Source organism: Dipodomys spectabilis, unplaced genomic scaffold, assembly GCF_019054845.1.
Source record: "Dipodomys spectabilis isolate Male_0828 unplaced genomic scaffold, ASM1905484v1 ptg000136l, whole genome shotgun sequence".
Classification (NCBI taxonomy): domain Eukaryota; kingdom Metazoa; phylum Chordata; class Mammalia; order Rodentia; family Heteromyidae; genus Dipodomys; species Dipodomys spectabilis.
Genome location: NW_024870813.1, coordinates 6,783,505 through 6,804,219, shown reverse-complemented (window position 1 = coordinate 6,804,219; position 20,715 = coordinate 6,783,505). Strand labels below are relative to the sequence as shown.

The 20,715-nt window shown below is 47.9% G+C and overlaps 1 protein-coding gene across 1 annotated transcript in view; it reads right to left on the bottom strand.

The window, feature by feature from the left end:
- The window catches only part of Zcchc24 (zinc finger CCHC-type containing 24), a 53,342-nt gene extending 51,900 nt beyond the window's left edge, over positions 1–1,442 (bottom strand). The window contains exon 1 of the mRNA XM_042690340.1: positions 1,030–1,442. Within this exon, the coding sequence (XP_042546274.1) occupies positions 1,030–1,275 (246 nt within the window). The 5' untranslated portion in view covers positions 1,276–1,442. The remainder of the gene's footprint in view (positions 1–1,029) is intronic.
- Positions 1,443–20,715: the final 19,273 nt, after the last annotated feature.

Genomic DNA, 20,715 nt, shown 5'->3' with positions numbered 1-20,715 from the left:
ACCCCCTCCTGCTCCCCCTTCCCCATCCCCCACCCTTCTGCACCTTGGCAGAGATCAGCGACAAAGGAAGCTGGTGAAAGCCAGAGAGGGTGTCTTCAATTCCAAATGAAGCTGGAGTGGGGGTGCAGGAGGAGGAATCCAGCAGGAGAGAGAAACCAACTCTTGAGAAGGCCTTGCAGAAGACCCCTCAAAAAGAGTTGGAGGTCATGGCAATCTGTGTGTTTATCTTGCTGGGAAGAAGACGCTGCCCAGTAGACTTTGTAACTGGATCCACCAACCAGACAGATTTTGTGACACACAGAGGTTCCTGGAGAAGTGGCCAGTGGCTGGAACCCTCCCCTCTATCTAGCCCCCCACAACCCCCAGAGAGCTCTAAGGATTTCCCTTTCATTTCCTTCCAGGCTGGGAGAGCCAGGGGACAGCAGCAGTCGGCGGAGGGTCAAGTCCTCAAAAACCACTTCCTATGTGGCTGGGGGAAGGACGAGCAGCTGGAAGATGGATCTTGGGGGTAGGGGGAGGTGTCCCCAAATGGAAGCCACAAGAAAAGCACACTGAGCCAAGTTACTGCCCCTCCAGGGCGCTGTCGGATGAGGAATCGTGAAGGTCTGAAGAGAAAAGATGGTAGGCCCTCCCAGAGTTCAGACAGGGCAGGATCTGCGCTCTTAGATCCCAGCTAGTAGCGGTGGCCAGAAGGGAGACAGGATTGGACAAGGGAAAAGACACTTGGAAGGGGTTCCCCGCCCTGGCCGCACCCCAGCTGTCTGGAAAAAATCCGGAGAACACCCTGGGTTCTCAGCTGGGAGAAGAGGGTGATCGGGGGTGGGGTGGGGGCCTGCTCAGGTCGGAGCTGCTTCAGCCCAGGACGTAGCGACACTCTTCCCCCGACGCCCCCAGGGACCTGGGGCCACAAGGTTGTCGGAGTCGTTGGAAGCCCAGCCCAGCCGGGCCGCCCGGGGCGATGCGAGGACAGTTGGGAAAGGGTCTGGCACAGCCGAGGGGCGCAGGGCGGGGGCGCGCGGGGGCACCCACCTCTCCGCGCTGCAGCTGGAAGAAGCTGTTGAGATAGCTGGAGTGCAGGGGCGAGCCCAGCTGCTCGGGGCGGCCCTTGCCGAAGGCCAGCTCCGGGGGCGCGGCGCCAGCGGGAGGCTCGGGCCGGAAGGCATCGAAGGCACTAGCCTGGTGCGTGTCCTGCAGCGACAGGTAGACCCAGTTGAGCAGCTGGGCCGGCTGGTACACCGAGGCGGCGCTCGTGTCGATGGCCGACAGCAGGCTCATTTTTGCCGCGGCGGTGCCGGCCCCTCCCCGGCCGCCCGCTCGCGCCCCCCTCCCGGCGGAGGGGCGGGCACCGGGGAGCCTGTATTGCCCACTGCCAGCTGCCCGAGCCCGGATGGCGATCGCCTTGGCGGCCCCGCGCCCCGCGCGCGCTGCCCGCAGCCGCTGCCACCGCCGCCTCCCCCCCGACTGCAGCCCGGGGCGCGCGCGGGCGGAGGAAAGGAGGCAGCGAAAGTTGGGCAGGAAACTTTTGGCCCCGCCCCTCCGGCCGCCGGCCCCGCCCCGCTCCGCGATCCGCTATCTGCCACAGGGCTGACCCCTCCCGGGGGCAGCTCCCAGGGTGGGGTCCGCTGAGCCCCGCCCACGCCCCGCCCCGCCTGGTCTCGTCCTCTCCTTCCATTGGCTGCTTCATTAAATATGCATATGAGGGCAGGGGCGAGGGAAATGAGATCTCTTCTCTGGCTGGACAGTGTAGGCCCGCCTGGGGACGGGGTGCGGCGTGGTGGAGGTAGGGGGGGAGGGCGGATGGAAGGGTGGATGGGTGGGGGGGCGGGAATAGGAGGGGAGCAGCCCCTCCCCATCTCCTCCTGCCCCAAGCCGGGCAGACTCAGCTCCTGGCTCGCTGGCGTTCTGGGTTGTCCCAGCAGTGATCTATGTCTTGAAGCTCTGATGGCTGCTCTGTCTGGTCTCCTCTTCCCTAATTATTTTGTTTTTACTCCCCTCCTCCTGCTCCTCTCGCTCCCGTCCCTCTTCTCGCTATTGGCCTGATTGCTTTTCTGTGATTCTCTCTGTCTCCTCTCGCGTGTCTCCTCCTCTATTTGTCTCTTTTGATGTTTCCTTCTTTCTCTTTTTCACACACACACACACACACATACACACACACACACACACACACACACACATTTCTTCCCTCCCCTCGCTATCACCACAGGACCCTCCTCCTTCCACTTAATTCCTTCCATCTGCAGAATAGCTTTGCAGGCCGGCTGCGCCGAGGGGGGCCCCGGGTTCCTGCCCCAGGAAGGACTCCCCACCCCCTTCCCTCCTCCTCCTCGTTCCTCTCCTATTTCTGCTCTGCGTCCTGCCTTGCTTCTCTACCCTCTCCTCCTTCCTTGCTCCATCCTCAACACGCCCTGATCCCTAGGAGGGGCGCCAGGACCCCATCTAGGCCTGGAGTGGGAGGAATCCTGCGAAGCCTTGAGGCCTTCATCCCTCAGTCCCTGGACAATCTGCTCTGAACTAACTCCCAGCACTTACCCACCGACCAGGAAGTCTCCCCTGCCCTCACAGGGGAACTGGTGGCCTTGCAGCGACTCAGGTCACTTCTGACACCTCCAACTGGGATCCAGGGGTATCCTGCCACGTCTTCAAAGATCATCTAAGTCACTTCTAAGTGTCACCTAGCCTCTGGGAGTGAGATGAGAATGACCAGAATTCTAATTCTGAGGTGATTGTGAAGTTTGCCAGGTTGGGTTTCGGGAACAGAAGATATTTCATAAATGTCAGTTCTCTGCCACTATCCTCTCCACTTGACTTACCTGTTGTAAGCAAGAACTGTGAATGCTTGAACCAGAATGGCCTTCAATGGTGGCCAGCTGATGTCTGGTCCACCAACGAAGAGCTCCTTTTGCCTCAAATCTCTGTGTTTCCAAAGAGGTTGTCTATCAAACAATGTGCAGTTGTTAATATAAATGATAACATGAATGCTCATCACATCTCAATATTTTAATTCATCAAAAAACACCTATACAGTCCCCTTCATATATTTAAGCTGTGTGAAACGTATTTAAGAAGGAGATTCATGATAGTTGGAAATAATAAATATGAGACCCGTGTGTGTAATGTGTGTGTATGCGGGCATGTGTGTACTAGTCTTAGAGTTGAACATGGGGTCTGGCCACTGTCTCAGCTTATTCACTCAAGGCTGGCGCTCTACCACTTGAGCCACTGCTCAGCTTTTTGCTGGTTCATTGGAGATAAGAGTCTCAGAATATCCTGCCCTGGCTGACAGTGAGCCACCATCCTCAGATTTCGGCCTCCTGAGTAGGTAGGATTTCAAGTATGACCTATATGTGGCTGACATGAGACACATTTTATTCTCGGGAATTTCCAGAATGCTACAGCTTTCTGAGCTTTCAAAGGTAGGGAGGAGAATTTGGAATTACTAACCAAGACTTTTTCTAGACTTCACAGAGAAAACTACTGATCTGAGAGTTGATGTCTTGAATTGTACAAGCAGGTAGTTGGGGAATCCAGAGGAGAACCTGAGGCATTAGTGCCATTCTAGAGTTCTTTGTTTCTGTTCCCCCATTCACTCTAGACAAAAATTGTCCTATTAGGTTAAAGGACTGGTATTTTTCCCAAGTATGGGCTGCAAATTCAACTTCTAAGGGTTAGGCGGGTGATCAGCAGGGTAAGACAATAAGTAGGTGGTAATGAGACCTGTGGGAAACTAAAACGCTAGCCAAAAGAAATACTTCTGTTATGTTGTGGGCATAAAACTAAGAATGTAAATTGAGAGCCAATGGCTTATGCCTGTAAGCTTATCTACTCATGAGGCTGAGATCTGAGGATTGAGATTCAAAGCCAGCCTCAGCATGAAAAACTGTGTGACTCTCATCTCCAATTAATCACACACAAAGAGAAAGAAAGAAAGAAAGAGAGAGAGAGAGAAAGTCTAGAAGTAGTAGACCTCTATCTTTGAGCACAAAAGCTAAGGGACAGTGCCAAGACCCTAAGTTCAAGCCTCTCAAGCCCTAGTATTTGCATACACACACATACAAACACATGCAAGACTAAGGATCTGATACCTACTCAGTGATAAAAAGGATTATAAGAGAATACTATGCACATTTGCATGGCACTAAATTAAACAAATTAGATGAAGCAAATTCTTCTCCCTTTCCCTACCCATGGCACACTTGCTCAACACATGAGCTTTGTACCCAGTAGGTGATCAATAAATGTGAGCAACATCCAGGAAGTTTGACTGAATTCACCTTGCTGACCTAAGATCAGCTGCTTCATTGGCTACAGAAGACATATGCTGTGGGACAGAGGTTGTGTCTGTAGTCTAGTACCAGACCAAAAGACTGGGCCGGATCCCAGGTTTGTGCCTCCTACCCTGGCCACTCCCACTTCTGAGCTTGTCAGAAGTTCTTATTAAAACCCTGGCTTTCATCTGTCTTTGGGAGGATAAGGGTACAGCAATAAAGGGACAAAGAGTGAACAAATGCATCAGTGGTACTAACTAGACACTATGTTGAAAATGAACTATGGGATAGGGAGGGAAAAACTGAGAAAGAGAGAGAGAGAGAGAGAGAGAGAGAGAGAGAGAGAGAGACATTGTCCAAAAGGAAATATACTCATTACCTGACTTACATAATTGTAACTCTTCATACATCACCTTATAATAACAATTTTAAAAAGTGGGGGGTGGGGAGCTGGGAAGGTGGCTCAATGGTAGAGTGCTTGCCTTGCATGCATGAGGCCCTGGGTTGGATTCCTCAGCACCACATAAGCAGAAAAAGCAGGAAATGATGCTGTGGCTCAAGTAGTAGAGCGCTAGCCTTGAGCTGAAGAGCTGAGGGACAGTGCCCAGACCCAGAGGTCAGGCCCCATGACTAATAATAATAATAATAATAATAATAATAAACTAAGTAAGGGGGAAAAAACTGGCTTTTTGCTAGGTGCTGGTGGTTCATACCTATAACTAGCTACTCAGGTGGCTAAGATCTCAGGATGGCTGTTTGAAGCCAGCCAGAGCAGGAAAAGTCCATGAAATCTTTATGGCCACTAGTAAATAACTAGCTAAATAAAAAAGACACAAGTGGAGCTGGAACTCAAGTGGTAGAGCTCTGAGCCAAAGAAGCTCAGAGACCATGCCCAGGCCCCAAGCTCAAGCCCCAGGATGGGTTCCACTGAGGAGGAGGCACTGCAGCCCAGGAAAAGGAGACTTGCTAAGCCAACTGTTAAGTCCAACAGCCTAACCACACCCATCTCTGCTTCACAGGTCCCAGTGCTCCCAGTGAAGCAACTCTGGCCTCATATTTGCATCTCAGAGCCAAAGACAAGAGGAACTCCCAGACCAGGTTGAGCCTTGGTCCCTTTCCTCGTGAGGTGACTCCAGCTACTCCATGGTCTCCAGAACCAGGCAATGGAGAGAAGACAGGATTTAGAGAAGAATGGCTGTTCATGTGCCCTGGAGCAGATCTCTGCCCTCTCTGTAAACTGTAATTTGCCCAGTCAACAAATGAAAATGCTCCCTTCCTCCCTCTTCCCATATACACACACTGATCTGGGACTGTCAAGGGTCAAATGAGAGTGTGAACAGAATAGCTCTTTGCTAACTATGCAGCCATGTGGCAGTGAACGATAGTATTGATCATTTCAGTAATAGGAATACTCAGTTTATCTGGAGAGAAGGGCTGGGGTATATCTCTGTCTCAAAAGTCATCTCAGGTCAAACAGACCTGATTGACAGGTGTTGATGGAGTTTCCAACCAAGAGCTTTCAGCTCAGAGGAATGGGAGGAGAAGCAGGGTGTCTTGGGGAAAGACAACAAAACAACCCCCCAAAGCAATCTTCAATTTAGGCAGCAGAGATGAACAGGGACAAAGAGAGAAGTCTCAAGTTAAGTTAAGCCAGTCCCTTCCATATGTGGAATCAAGAAACACCATGTTTATAGGCTCAAACCTGTAATTCTAGCTACTCAGGAGGCTGAGATCTGAGGATCACAGTCCAAAGCCAGCCTGGACAGGAAAGCCCATGAGACTCTTACTGCTAATTAACCACCAAAAAGTCAGAAGTAGAGCTGTGGCTCAAGTGGTAGAACATTAGCACTAAAGCTCAGGGACAGTGCTCAAGCCCAGAGTTTAAGCCCTTAGGACTGACAAAACAAAAACAAAAACAAAAAAACAGCACAAGCAAGGCTGAAATTATCTCTCCACTTGGCCAGGGCCAGGCACTGGACATCTGTGGACTGTATGTGGACACTGAAGGAGACCGTTTATAGACTAGAGGGCAAAATGGTAAATACTCCCCCTGTCTTCCCCTCTCCCACGTGGGGACAAACAGCCATCATCCAGCACAGAACCTGGCAGATCCTCTTCAGCTTCCTCCTCTGGGCAGCTGTCCTCGTCCCCACACACAAGAAGCTAGAGGTCAGCCATCAGATGGCAAGGCACAGACACTTCCTGCAACTCAGACCTATATGAAGTCACAAGTTGAGCTCAAACCTGATGATTAACCATGTTTTGAAGTTCTCCATTTCCCTCCCTCCCTCTCTCCCTCCCTCCCTCCCTCCCTTCCTTCCTTCCTTCCTTCCTTCCTTCCTTCCTTCCTTCCTTCCTTCCTTCCTTCCTTCCTTCCCTCCTTCCTTCCTTCCTTCCTTCCTTCCTTCCTTCCTTCCTTCCTTCCTTCCTTCCTTCCTTCCTTCTTTCCTTCCTTCCTCCCTTCGTTCCCCTCCCCCTCTTTCAGAGAAAGGGGCTTGAACTCAGGACCTGAGTACTGCCCTATGAGCTTTTGTGCTCAAGGTCAGAGTTCTACCACTTGAACCACAGCTTCACTTCCAGCTTTTGGTGGTTAATTGAAGATAAGAATCTCATGGACTTTCTTGCCCTAGCTGGCTTGGAACTGTGACCCTCAGATCTCAGCCTCCTGAGTATCTAAGATTACAGGCGTGAGCCTGTAGCCTAGCTACAGAATGGATTTTCTATATCCATTGTTTCCCCATCTCACAGTTCACTCCCAGACCCTCACCTCTCCCTCTGACTCCCACTGCTCCCTGGAATGCTGTGGTGAGAATCAAATCTGCCCTGCCTGATGTTAACTGCGCAGTCTCCACTCCGACCCTCATCTCAGCTCCAGCCTGAGCACAGCTGACACAGCTCTCTCTAACCAACTTGCTTTTCTTTCTCCAGCCTCTGCAGAAAACAAAAACAAAAACAAACAAACAAACTGTGAATGCTCCTATCACCTCTAGATTACTTATAATACCATGTAGATGGTGTATAAATAAATTGTTATTTCAGGAATGAAATCAAAGGGAAATCTGTATGTGTTCAGTAGAAATGAATTTCTCCTCCTGAATATTTTCTACCTGCAGTTGATTGAATTGTGGATGTAAAATCCCACAGATAACAGCTGACTGTCTTCACAGGGAATCTCATCTTGTCTCTTGGATTTATATTTGTGTCAGTCAGCTTTCCCTCATGGTGATAAAACACCTGATGGGAACCAACTTACAAGGAGGAAAGGCTTATTCTATTTCATGGCTTCAATCCCTGGTTGCAAAATCCTGTTGCCTTTGGGCCTTTGGCCACACCATACACCATGTGTGTTAGAGAAAAGCTGCTCGCCTCCTGGTGGCCAGGAAGTAGAAAGAGAGAGGCAGGGGCTAGGGTTCCAAGATCTCCATGCCCACAATTACCTAATTTCTTTTCACTAAGCCCCACCTCCAGAGTAGTGCAAGCTAATCATCAAGCCTTTAATGGGTGGACTTTGGGAAAACCTCCAAACGACAGCAATGTTGTGATTCCAAGCTCCAGTCTAGACATCTCTCTTGAGTCACAATGTCTACCTGATATCTCCATTAAGATGTCTAAAAGGCATCTCAAATAGGCCATTCCTCAATCTTTCCTGCAAATTTGCTCTCCTCCATCCCATCTTCTCCATCTCAGAGAGTGGTAACTCTATTCTTTCAGTGGCTTAAGAAAAATAAAAGACAACAAACCAAAAGCAAAAACCCACTGTGTGATCTCTGATGCACCACAAGGCATCTGTCAGAAAATTCCATCGGCTCTACCTCTAGGACATATTTCTCAGCAGCCACTCACTTCATAGCTAACACCACTTCTTGCCTGGACTCCTTTGTGACACTGAGCCAGTGTCCACCCATACTACTTTCCCCTCCTGCTTGTGACCTAAGTGGGCTCACGTCACTTCACTCAGAATCCTTGGTGCCTCTCCTCACTCTCCAGGAAAAGCCACAATCTTTGTGATCACCCACAAAGCTGCACCAGAGCCCTCATTTCCTCCCCAACTTACTGCTTTCTACTCTCCATGAGTCACCTGGGATTAAGTTGTGTTCCTTGAACATGCCTAGTTCACCTTGAAGTTTTACCTTCTTGATTCCTATTCCTGGAAAGTTCCCTGGCTGTCCTCCAGCCATTCAGCAATGCACAGGTCACTTCTTCAAAGCAGTCTTCCTTCATCTTACTTGCTTCCTTATTTAATAGTGAAAGCCTTCCAGTAAGATGTAAGCTTGCTGAGAGGTAGGAATTTTGTCTATTGTGCTGAGTGCTTTCTTTCTCAGCCCTGAGTCAGTGCATACATAAAGCAGGTACTTGTTGGTGGTTGGTAAGGTAATCTCCTCTGGCCTGTGCTGCCTGTGACCAGTGGCTAGATGTTCTGTCACAGTCACACCTTCATCAGATCACTTCCTCCTCTAGCACTGCAGGGGTTCTACACTCCCCTGGAGACTAGCCATGCCTGGAGTTCATCTCTTTCTCCCTTATGTCTGTCCAGCTTGCTTTAAAACCAAGCATAGAAGTATCCCAGAGTCAGTGAGTAGAGTGTTTCTGGAGATGTCAAATCTGCTGGTGGGTCAAAAAAGATGAGTACTAGGAATTAACTGTTTGCTTTAGTGTTTTTTGTTTTTGTTTTTGTTTGGCCAGTTGTGGGGCCTGAACTCTGGGCCTGGGTGATTCCCTCAGCTGTTCCCCTCAGGGCTAGTGCTCTACCACTTGAGTCACAGCACCACTTCCAGCTTTTTCTGCTTATGTGGTGCTGAGGAATTGAACCCAGGGCCTCACGCATGCAAACTCTACCACTGAGCTACCTTTCCAGCCCCTCGCTTTAGTGTTATAGAGGTCAGTGGGGCCTTTGAGGGGGAAAGGCAGGGACAGAGCTTTTCTGAGTAGATCCAAGGGAGACATGAGGAAAATATGGATGGGAGTCTGTGTGATGTCACAGACTTTGTTGTTCATGGGCCATGGGGTAGAGAGAAGGAGGGAGCCTGAAGATGTTACAGGGGGCCTGCTAGATTGGGAAATTTGGGACAGCCAAGGATAAGAATGACACCAACTTCCTGTCTTGAGCTACTGGCTGGATGGCAAAGCCCTACTACCACTGCAAACCCAGGAAGAGAAATACAGTTTCCTGGGTTCTGCAGGGGGCGGGGGCAAGTCTGGGGAGTTTAGAGATTCCTGGTGAATGGGCGTTGGGTTGCCTGGCTAGTTGAGTCTTCAGAAGAAAGATCTGGGCTCAGGCACTAATTTTTTTCTTCAGGGGAGAGATCATGGCTCAGGTGCTGAATTAAGAGACCTATGAAGAAATAAAAAGTAGGGCCAAGTTAGGAAGTTGGCTGTGTAGTTAGTTGATAACAGTATTGTTCATTAATGAAGTCCATGTGCATTGGATGAGATTCTTGCCTACTGTACTGATTAATTTTGAGTATCCACTTGACTGGGCTAAAGGGTGACCAGATAGCTGGGAAAGCATTTTTTTTTCCTCTGAGTATGGCTTCAAGAATGTTCCAGGAAGAGAACGGCCTTTGAGTTAGTGGACTGAGCAAACAGGATCCACTCTCATGCATGTGAATGCACCCACTCCTTTGGGGGCCTGGTAGAACTGCAGCTGTGTCATCCATCCTTCCTTCACCTGGACATCAAAGCTCCAGGTTCTCAGGCTGACACCATCAGCTTGCCTGGTCCTCCCGCTGGCCTGGTGAACAGCTTTGTCTTAAGACTTCTCTGTCTCTGTAATTGTGTGAGCCTGTTCCCTTTATAAACCCCTTCTTCTGTGTCTGTATCAGTGTCTCCACAATTGGTTCTGTTCTTTGGAGAACTGTGCTTGCCATACCTCCTTGCCTTAGGTGCTCATACCATCCCCCTGAGACACTGACCATGTCACTTTCTCAGGCATTAAATGGTGCCCAGAATCACCTTGGTGAAGGGCTAACCCAACATGCCAGGCCCTAGACTCTTCCCATAACTTCAAAGCTAAGCAGGGACATAGGCTAAAGCCTTCCAAACCCCAGTGTGTGCTGGAAGGTGCTAGGGATGACCATGGATGACCACCTGGGGACATAGTCAGCCTCTCTCAATGACCAAAGGTTCTGATGAGTTTTCCAAAAGTCCAGGGCTGGGCAATCCGGAATCTAAGGCTGATCCAGCAGATCTGCTGATCTGCTGGATCCAGCAGATGTGTCTGAGGTTTGGCTAGAGAAGATCCCCAGAAGATGAGCTCCAAAGCAAACTGCAGTTCATGGCACCAGGCAAGGAACTAGGCAGTATCCTGCTGTCAGTTGTGCTGTCTGAGATCCCACTGTAAGCCTGAGCTGACAGTGCTAGAGACCTGGTTCTGCTCAGGCCCTGTTGTTCTGTTCCCCACCATTGTCCCAGCAATGCCTTGTGCTTTGTGGAAAACCAGACTGAGTATCAATTCTTGCTACTTGTGGTCATGCTCCAAATAGGGCAACAGCTCTAGATGGCTGTCTTCCATTGTGCTCCGAGGTATGCCTTTGCACACCTTCAGAGCCCATGAAAAGGAAACAGATTTATTCTGTGGTATTCAGTTGGACCCAAGGGAGAACTTCACTGAGGTCTGGGTCATGATCACAATCATCATTAAAAGCTTTAATTGCACAGTCACAGTGCAAACTTGTTTTCTCAGAGATCAATGCCCTGGGGGAATTTGTTATCTGAGACTGATAGACTTGTTCAAGATGCTAGTATAGAAAGTTTGGACTTGTCAGGCAAGATCTGGAACTGGACCGATGGAATAAATCCGAACTGAGGGAGAAAGACACACACACACACACACACACACACACACACACACACACACACACACACGTGTGCATCTTGGACATGACACCAGAGGCCCAAGCAACCACAACACAGCAAACCAATAAGACTCCATAAAAACGAAAATCTTTTGGGATTATCAAGGAAGTAGAATGGTAACCCACAACAAGGGAGACTAATTATTATTTACAAACACACTTTTGAGGAAGGACCTGTTATCTATGATGCATGAAGAACTACAAGTCATTAATTTAATTAATTACTTTAATTAATTAAAAGATACTTTTTCTTAAGTGGCCAAGGATTGGGTGCCAGTGGCTCACACCTTTTATCTCAGCTATTCAGGAGGCTGAGATCTGAGGATTGCTGTTCAAAGCCAGGAAAGACTTGAGACTCTTATCTCCAACTAACCAGCAAAAAGCCAAAAGTGGAGGTATGGGTGGTTCAAGTAGTAGAACATCAGCCTTGAGTAAAACTACAGCCAAGTAAGAATGAGAAGAGGTCCTGAATTCAAGCCCCAGTACCATCACAGACATTCAAAAAAATGGCTGAAGGATTTGAATAGGCATTTCACCACAGAAGATACACACAGCCAGAGAGCCTATGAGAAGATTCACAGATCATTAGTCACTAGGGAAATGCAAGTCAAAACCACAGACAGAGATTGCTTCACACTCACTAGGGTTGTGGGGGAGGATGTGGAGAAGTTGGAAGCCTCAAACCTTGTTGTTGGAAATCTAAAATAATGCAATCATTATATGCAACAGTGTGTGTGTGTGTGTGTGTGTGTGTGTGTGTGTGTGTGTGTGTGTTTGCTGAACTGTGTTCTTACTTGGCTTTTTTGCTCAAGGCTGGCACTTTACCATTGAGCCACAGCTCCATTTCTAGTTTCTTGGTGGTGAATTAGAAATACAAGACTCATAGACCTTTCTACCTGAGTTGGCATTAAACTGTAATCCTCAGATCTTAGCCTCCTGAGTAGCTAGGATTACTGGCGTGAGCCACTGGTACCCAGCTAGACAACAGTGTTTTTTGTTTGTTTGTTTAGTTTATAGTGGGCTTGAATTCAGGGCTTGGGCACTGAGCTCTTTTGCTCAAGTCTAGTGCTGTGCTCTAACAATTTGAGCCACGACTCCACTTTGGTTTTCTTTTTTTTTTTTTTTTTTTAGTTCCGGTCGTGGGGCCTGAACTCTGGGCCTGGGCACTGTCCCTCAGCTCTTCAGCTCAAGGCTAGCGCTCTACCACTTGAGCCACAGTGCCACTTCCGGCTTTTTTCTTTTTGCTTATGTGGTGCTGAGGAATCGAACCCAGGGCCTCATGCATGCAGGGCAAGTGCTCTACCACTGAGCCACCTTCCCAGCCTCCACTTTGGTTTTCTGAGGGTTAATTGGAGATAGGAGTCTCATGGACTTTCCTGCCTGGGCTGACTTTGAACTGTGTATGATCCTCAGATATCAGCCCTCTGAGTAGCTAGGATTATGCATGTGAGCCATCGTGCCTGGCTTAGACCAAGTTTTATTTTTAAAATTAATTTACTGTTATTGTAAAGGTGATGTACAGAGGGATTGCAATTACATGAGTCAGATAGTGAGTACATTTCCTTTCACAGTGTCTTCCAGTCCCTCATTCTCTCACAGTCCCGCCTTCCCGTCTCCATCCACAAGTTGTATGGTTCACTTTCATCAGTGTCCAGTGAACTCCACTGCTGCAATTTTTCACCCTTTCCCCTCCCCCCCCCAACCCTTCTGAAGATGTACACTTTAATACATACATAAGGTAAAGAAGAATCATCAAAAAAGTTTTTTAAAGATCTTCCATTTCCGTATCTTGAAGTTCACATATATATTTTATGTAAAGATGAAGAGGCATGTAAACATTCTACCACCTTTTTGTTTCTCTCCTAAGAAGATCCTCTTTTGGTCTTACTGTGTGTGAATATCTAGAATCCTTTTTACTTTATCATACCCTAGTGTCTTTTAGATCCAATTTCCACATATTAGAGATAGTATGAGCTTTTTGTCTGTCTGGGCCTGGCTTACCTCACTTAAAGTGATTTGTTCTCATTCCTTCCATTTCCTTGCAAATGACATTATTTTATTCTTTCTGATGGCTGTGTAAAATTCAATGGTGTAAAGGTGCCACATCTTTGGATCCACTCATCTATTGTGGGCTGTTTCCATATCTTGGCTATTGTGACTAATGCAGCCATGAACATGGATATGCAGGATATGTAGCTGAGGTACTCAGGAGAGTTAAACATAGGAATGCCATATGGCCTCCCAATTTCATTCCAAATTAGATCTGAAAGAACTGAAAGCAGGTACTCAAACAAACCACTGTGCTACTCAGTATTTGCAGTAGACAAGAAGTAGAAATATTCAAATGTTCACAAATTTTAATGGGCAAAATATACATATAAGTCAGAATTGATACAGAGCACAACATAGATAAACCTCAACAACATTAGAGCAAGCAAAAAAAAAAAAAAAAAAACAAAAGGCAAACATCAACAATCCCAGCCCTTGCATAGATCTGACCCTGCTTCTCTGTTTCAATTCCAGGAGCTACTGGACCAAGCTACATTCCTCTGGGTTACTTCTTCCTGATCAGATATCTACCCTCAACCCCAGCCTGCCTTAGTGGAGCCTGGGGAATGGGCTCTTGCATGTCAGGATGAGCTGAATCACTAAACAGTTAGACAGGGAGGATCTTGAACTCTAGAACATGTGCACCAGAAACTCAATCATGCTGTGTCTCTCATCTCTGCTTCTTCTCTCAGTGTGCCAGCAAGTGAAGAATCTGGGAGAAGAATTCTGTCCAATCCATCATATAATGAGCTCAATGGAGACCCAGGGGATGGGGAGACAATACAGAGAGGGAATCCTCTCTGTAGACTTGATTGGGACTTGAACTCAAGGTCTGGTACTTTCACTCTACCATCTGAGTTAGGCCTCCAGCCAATGGATGGGAACAGTTCCCAAGTAGAATAAAAGAAAGACAACCTGCCATCTATAAAGCCTGGGGAAATTAGGTTTAGGCGACTCACACCTATAATCCTAGCTATTCAAGAGGCTGAGATCTAAGGATCAAGGTTCAAAGCCAGCCTGGGGAGAAAATCCTGTGAGACTTCTATCTCCAATTAACCATAAAAATAGATGGAAATGGAGCTATGACTCAATGGTAGAGTGAGCAAGAAAGCTCAGGATTGTGCCAGACACTGAGTTCAAGCCCAACTACTGGAACAAAAGAAAAAAAAAGGCTGAGGAATAGGTAAGACAGCAGGACAGCTACTTTGGGACACCTTGGAATATCAGGATTGCTAGGGTTCAGTCATAGTGATGGTCTCCATGGATAATAAGGAAATTCAGTAGCCTTTGCCAATGAAGAACCTCAGAGTGCACACCTGCTCAGAACCTACCACAAACTCAGGCCTTTGCATGATCCTGGGATGTCTCTGCAGATGAATACCCTTCATTGGTTTGCAGACAGGGGAAACGGAGGTTCTGGAAGTCAAAGCCACTTATCCCCATGAGGCAGGAAGCTGCTTCCTATAGCTCAGCTCCCTCCATCCATGTCCACTGCTTCTCCCTCTGCCAACCTCCTGAGTATGGATAGCCAGGTTGGAGCAGCCTAGGCCCAGCCACTAAATCCATAGGAATGAGGACATCCTCTTGAGCTCCTGTGGAAGCTGATCAGGTGGGAGGAGGCTGAACGTGTGGACACCAGGAGATCACTTCTTCCAAAATAAGCAGAGCCATGAGAGACTGGGGCTTCTCCCCGCAGCAGAGGCTGTTTGCTTCTGAGCAGAAAACTGTGGTTGACTTGGAGCCAGCCCAAGACTCCCAAAGAAGAAACTCATCTGATGTCCTACAACTCTCAGAGCAGCTGCCCCAGGGTCTCCCCACCCCCATCCCACGCCAGATGTGGAGGCCCTCCTGTGACCATTGCTTCTGAGGCCACCGGCCTGGGAGTGCTCAGCATGTTCCAGAGAAGTCTTAGGGAATGGAATCACTGTTTATATGTCCCTGCGGGCCTCAGATTTAGGGCAGATGAAGCAGATGTGTCCCGGACACCCCAAAGGACAGGTTGGGAGAAGGCACAGGGCATAATGTTCCAATGCGAGGTGAAAGGAGATGTCCAGATGTCCCAGCTGTTTCTAGAACAAGTTCAGGACACCCTGAGGGCTCATGGCCCCCCTCTGCTGGTGGTGTACGAGCTTTGATCGAATGCCCTCAGGGAGCACAGAGGAGGAGGGAGTGTCAGTAGGCCAGGAAGCTATCTGTCACTCATGATCCTTTCTCAGCCCCAAGTCCCTGGCTGTTCAAACTTCTTCCAAGCTTTATTCTCGTTCTCTGATTACCTTTTGTTTGGGGAAATGCATCTGTGATGGGCACTGCCTCTTGTTTCCCAGCATCCTTCCCCCTTCCTAGTATTCCAGAAGAGTCCGGGGTGATGAATGCCACCGCTGGGGAGGCCCTGGGTAGCCCCATCTCTTGCTGTAATGGTGGGACAATTATAGCAGTCAGGGCCCAGTGTTGGTAAACACTGGTGTTTGATTCAGGTGTGGCTGAACAACCACAGCAGGGCAGCGCCAGGCAGAGCTTTGTGATATCCATCAAGTACACTGACTGGGCAAGCCACACATGCCAGTGTGACTGCCCAAGCCCCATCACCCACCTTTCCCAGTCCCATTTCTATTTGTTATTATGCTTTTTCCTCCATGGTCTGAGGCTCTCTGGTGGATCCCCAGCAGGCCAGAAAAGCCCAGAGCCACTTGGCTCTGTTCTTCTCCAAAGTGTCTCAGGAAGACTGCACTCTCATTTCCAGAGAGAATTTTCTGGGGGCTGTTTTTTCCCCTATCTGTTTTCCTATTTTCCTGCTGATGTTTCCTCAGGCCTTTTGCAGGTTAGATCACCCAGTGATCCTCAAGTCCCTGTTTGGTCATCTGGAGGGGGGGGGAGGGGTGAGTTGATATGGAGGTACTGCTGTGGATTGGTGCTTTGAGACCACCTAGGGACCACCACAGGGCAAGCACAGGCCAGAGAGAGAGGGGCAGGGCAGAGTGGACAAGTGGAACCCTGGACATTGGTGAGCCAATGATGCTGCCTTCCCTCAAGTCTACCTTTCCCCAAATAAACATTTCATATTTATGAGCAACAACCCCCCATTCTGCCCTGAGCCAGCCTGCCTTTTTTTCTTTTCTTCTCTTTTCTTTTCTTTGTCAGTCACAGGGCTTGAACTCAGGGCCTGGGTTCCATCCCTGAGCCTTTCTACTCAATGCTAGCACTCCACCACTTCGAGCCACAGTTCCACTTTTGGTTTTCTGGTGGTTTATTGGTGATAAGAGTCTCACAGACTTTCTTGCCCGGGCTGGCTTTGAACCACGGTCCTCAGATCTCAGCCTCCTGAGTAGCTAGGATTACAGGTGTGAGTCACTAGTGCCCAGACATTGTGTTTGGTTTTCTATTGCTTATAACTCAAGTAATAGGAAGCATTGTGAAGGAGAGAATTCATGACCTGGAGAACCCCAAGCATGGCTGCTATGGTTCAAATGAGGGCCTCTAGTTCAGGTGTGAGGAGATGAGGCGTTAAGAAAGCTGCTTAGGCGTGAGGCCTCTGTTCTCACAAACAGGTCTCGGGAATGGATGGTTATAAACATGAGTGGGGCCCAATCTTGTTCTCGCTTTCTCTTTCTTCCACTCCCCTCCCCCCCTCGATGCCTTTACTATGGGGATGTAGTAAGAAGGTCCTAGAGGATGTAGCCTCTCAATCTTGGATATCTACCTTTCAGAACTGAAAGCCAGCTAAACTGCTCCTGTTTATAAACAACACTTCCTGTGGCTTTCGGTCCCAGTAGCACCAATGGCCTTGCAAGTTGGGGGAAAGGATAGTCATTGTGAGAGATAGCCTGCTGTGATTGGCTGGGTGTGAGTGACACGGCTAGGCTCTCAGCATGAAGGTGACTAGGACCTCCGTCATGCTATTCTCCTTCTCTGTAAAAGAGGAACTGTTACCAGCCATTCAAGATTAGTGTGAAGGTTGAATATATACATTTATATGAATATATATTTACTATAGATATTGTATAATTATTATACTATATAAATAAATAAAACATATTTATTATATGCAATATAGTATATAATTTACATTTATTTATGTAAATATAAATGATATACAATATAATATATATTTCTCAAGTTCTGGGTACAGGTGGTTCATGTCAGTAACCAGCTACTCAGGAGGCTGAGATCTGAGGATCAAGGTTCGAAGCCAACCTGGCCAGAAAAATCTGTGAGATTCTTATGCCCAATTAACAAGCAAAATAGGGGGAAGTGGAGGTGCAGCTCAAGTGAGAGAGAGCCAGCTTTGAGTGAAAAGCTAAGCAAAACATGAAGCCCTGAGTTCAAGCCTCAGTAGCAGATGTGTGTGTGTGTGTGTATACATATATATGTATATATATATACATACATACATACAGATAGATGATAGATAGATAGATAGAGTACTAAGCTAAAACCTCAGTACTACCAAAAAAAAGGACAGAAAAGAAAATAATATTTGAAAAGTAATTAGCATGCAGCCAGTGTTTTCAAACTGGTAATTGGCTGGTAATTGGAGAAAGTGAGGCAAAAGAGGAAGAGGAGGAGGAGGAAGAGGAAAAGGAGGAAGAGGAAAAGGAGGAAGAGAAGAGGAGGAGGAGGAGGAGGAGGAGGAGGAGGATTCCAGAGTGGCCCACAGCAGTTCCAGAGCTAAGAGTAACAGGGGTGTGGTCCAGGGAAGAGAGGGAGAAAGATGGCCGCTAACATCTGCAGAACACAAGCTCTGCTCTGAGCACTTTGCATTGATTAGTTCATTGGTTGGTTGTTTGTTTCCCACTCAAAACTGAGAGATACAGGCTACTTTAGCCTGCAGGAAACGTAGGCACAGAGAAAAAGAGTTGAGCAACCTCTCTGCTTCGACTGACTGTTTGCAGCCTGAGCTAACGTTAATGCTGAAGATGTGGGGTGCATTGATTATAGGGTGAGACATGTGGGCTGTATCCTCTGGTAAGTAGGCATAGTTTACTGGCACCAGCCCTAGGACAGTGGGGACATTGCATAAACCCTGGTAACTGGTTAAATCACTCTGGAGTCATCCTAGGAAACAGATTTTTCAGGCTGTCCTTCCCATGGGAACAAAACTTCGAGGGGGTTTTCCCTAGAGGAAACCAGAAGGCTGGAAGATTCTTGACCCCAGAGAGATGGAATGATGATGTAGGAAGAAGAAGGAAAACTAAGAGACACCTGAGCAAAAACAACCAAGAGGTTGAAGCCCCTAAACTGTGCTGAGGAGGGGATCTTTTTTCCTGAAGGAGATAGATATGCACTCATCCAAAGAAGACCAAGAGCCCCTTCTAGAAGGAGCCCCACAAGCAAGGTGCTGGTGGTTTACTCTTATAATCCTAACTACTCAGGAGAACTGAGATCTGAGGATTGAGTCGGCTTAGGCAGGAAAGTTCATGAGACTCTTATATCTAATGAATCGACAAAGTTGGAAGTAGAACTGTGGGCCAAGTTGTTGAGCACTAGCCTTTAGCAAAATAGCTAAGGGACAATGCCTAGGCCCTGAGTTCAAGTTCCAGTACCAACACATACAGAGAAAGAGAGAGAGTGTGTGTGTAAGAAAGGGAGAGAGATGGGTGAGGAGGAAGGAAGAAGGAAGGAAGGAGGGAAGGAGAGAGGGAAGGAAGGAAAAAAGTAATGAAGGCCTGGGCTGGCAGAGGGAGGGAGGAAGGAGATGGCGCTATGCCATGAACCATCTTCGATGGCTTGTTTCCAAGCCCAGACTTCATCATCTCCGTCACTTCTCCCAGAAGGCTTGTGGCAAGATACTATTAGGAAAATGAGGATGGGTGTGCAAACAGACTAGAAAAATTCTTGGGACTTTGACTTCATCTGTTCTCTCGCTGCCACTCGATTTGGTTATGTATGAGGTTGTGCCACATCTAGATGGACCTTGCTCTGAGGCCTCCAGCTCACAAAGTTGAGCTGACTCCTTGCTGTAGATGAGGCCCAACAAAGCCCCGAGGCCAGAGGTTACGCCTAGGCCCTGGATAGTACCGGGATGAACAGACATGAGGTCTTTCCTTCCTTCCTTCCTTCCTTCCTTCCTTCCTTCCTTCCTTCCTTCCTTCCTTCCTTCCTTCCTTCCTTTTCTTCTCTTTCTTTTTCTTCTCTTTCTCTTTCTCATCTCTCTCCTTCTCTCTCCTTCTTTCTTTCCTTCCTTCCTTTCTTTTCTTCTCTTTCTTTCTTCTATCTCTTTCTCTTTCTTCTCTTTCTCTCTTCTCTTTATTTCTCTTTCTCTTTCTCATCTCTCCTCCTTCCTTCCTTCCTTCCTTCCTTCCTTTCTTTCTTTCTTTCTTCCTTTCTTCCTTTCTTTTCTTTCTGTCTCTCTGTCTTTCTCTTGCTAGTACTGGGGGCCTTACACTCTTTCTTGGCTTTTTTGCTCACAGATGATACTCCACTGCATGAGGCACAGCTTTACTTCCGTCTTTTGGTGGTTAATTAGTGATAAAAGTTTCACCTACTTCCCTGTCTGGGTTGGCTTTGAACCAAGATCCTCAGATCTCAGTCTCCTGCGTATCTCGAATTACAGGTGTGAGCCACCAGTGCCTGCTACGAGGTCTTTTTGTGTGTGTAGAGTCATGAGAGCCATGCCTTTACTAATGCTGTCCCAACCTGCCTACTATGTTTTGAGTACAGTGTAGCCCAGGGTCTTTTTTGCTGGAAGCTTGATGCCCAGGGTGGTGGCATTGAGCTGGTAGAATCTTTACAAAGTGGGGCCTAGCAGGAGGTAATGAGGCTGCAAGGCTGCTGCCCTGGCACAGGATCAATGTTGGTTTCTCAGGAGCAATTGGGTATAAAGGAAGCCCCTCACTCCTGCCACCAACACACACACATGGCTTTTTCTGCATGTGGTCAGTTCCCTTTGATTTTTCCCTTGTTATTATGCAACCCAGCGACCTCCCCCAGACTAAACAGAGAGAATGACCCCATTTTGAGCTACCAGTCTGCAAAAACTATGAAGGAAATAAGCCTCTCTTTGTTCTTTAAATAAAATACCCATCCTTGGGCATTTTGTTATAGCAGCAGAAAACAGACCAAGCCACTTCCCCATCCCTAGAGAATTCAAATCTGAGCCTCTGAGAATGGAAAGAGTTGATGCTAAGTGGGGTTGGTAGGATGCTGACATTAGCTTCCACTCCATCACACACACAGACACACACACAGACACACAGACACACAGACACACACACACACACAGAGCCAAAGGGACAAGAAAATATACAAACCCTACAAAAATAATCAAAGCAGAATGTTATGCTGCCTAATATTTCAAGCTGGAGAGCTGATGGAAGAGAACGTGTGTGTGTGTGTGTGTGTGTGTGTGTGTGTGTGTGTGTGTTTGGTGGATCAGAGGAAGTTGAATCATAAGCAGGCAGGTAGAAAGTCAGAAGGCAGAGCCTCTTCTGGGCGCCACCCCACCCCAAGTGCTCAGGCCAGAGAATTTGAAGGTGGAGGCAGAGAGAGATGATTGGCCAATGAGAAATTTTATTTCCCAGTGAAACCTGAAAGTGTGCAGCCACACAAAA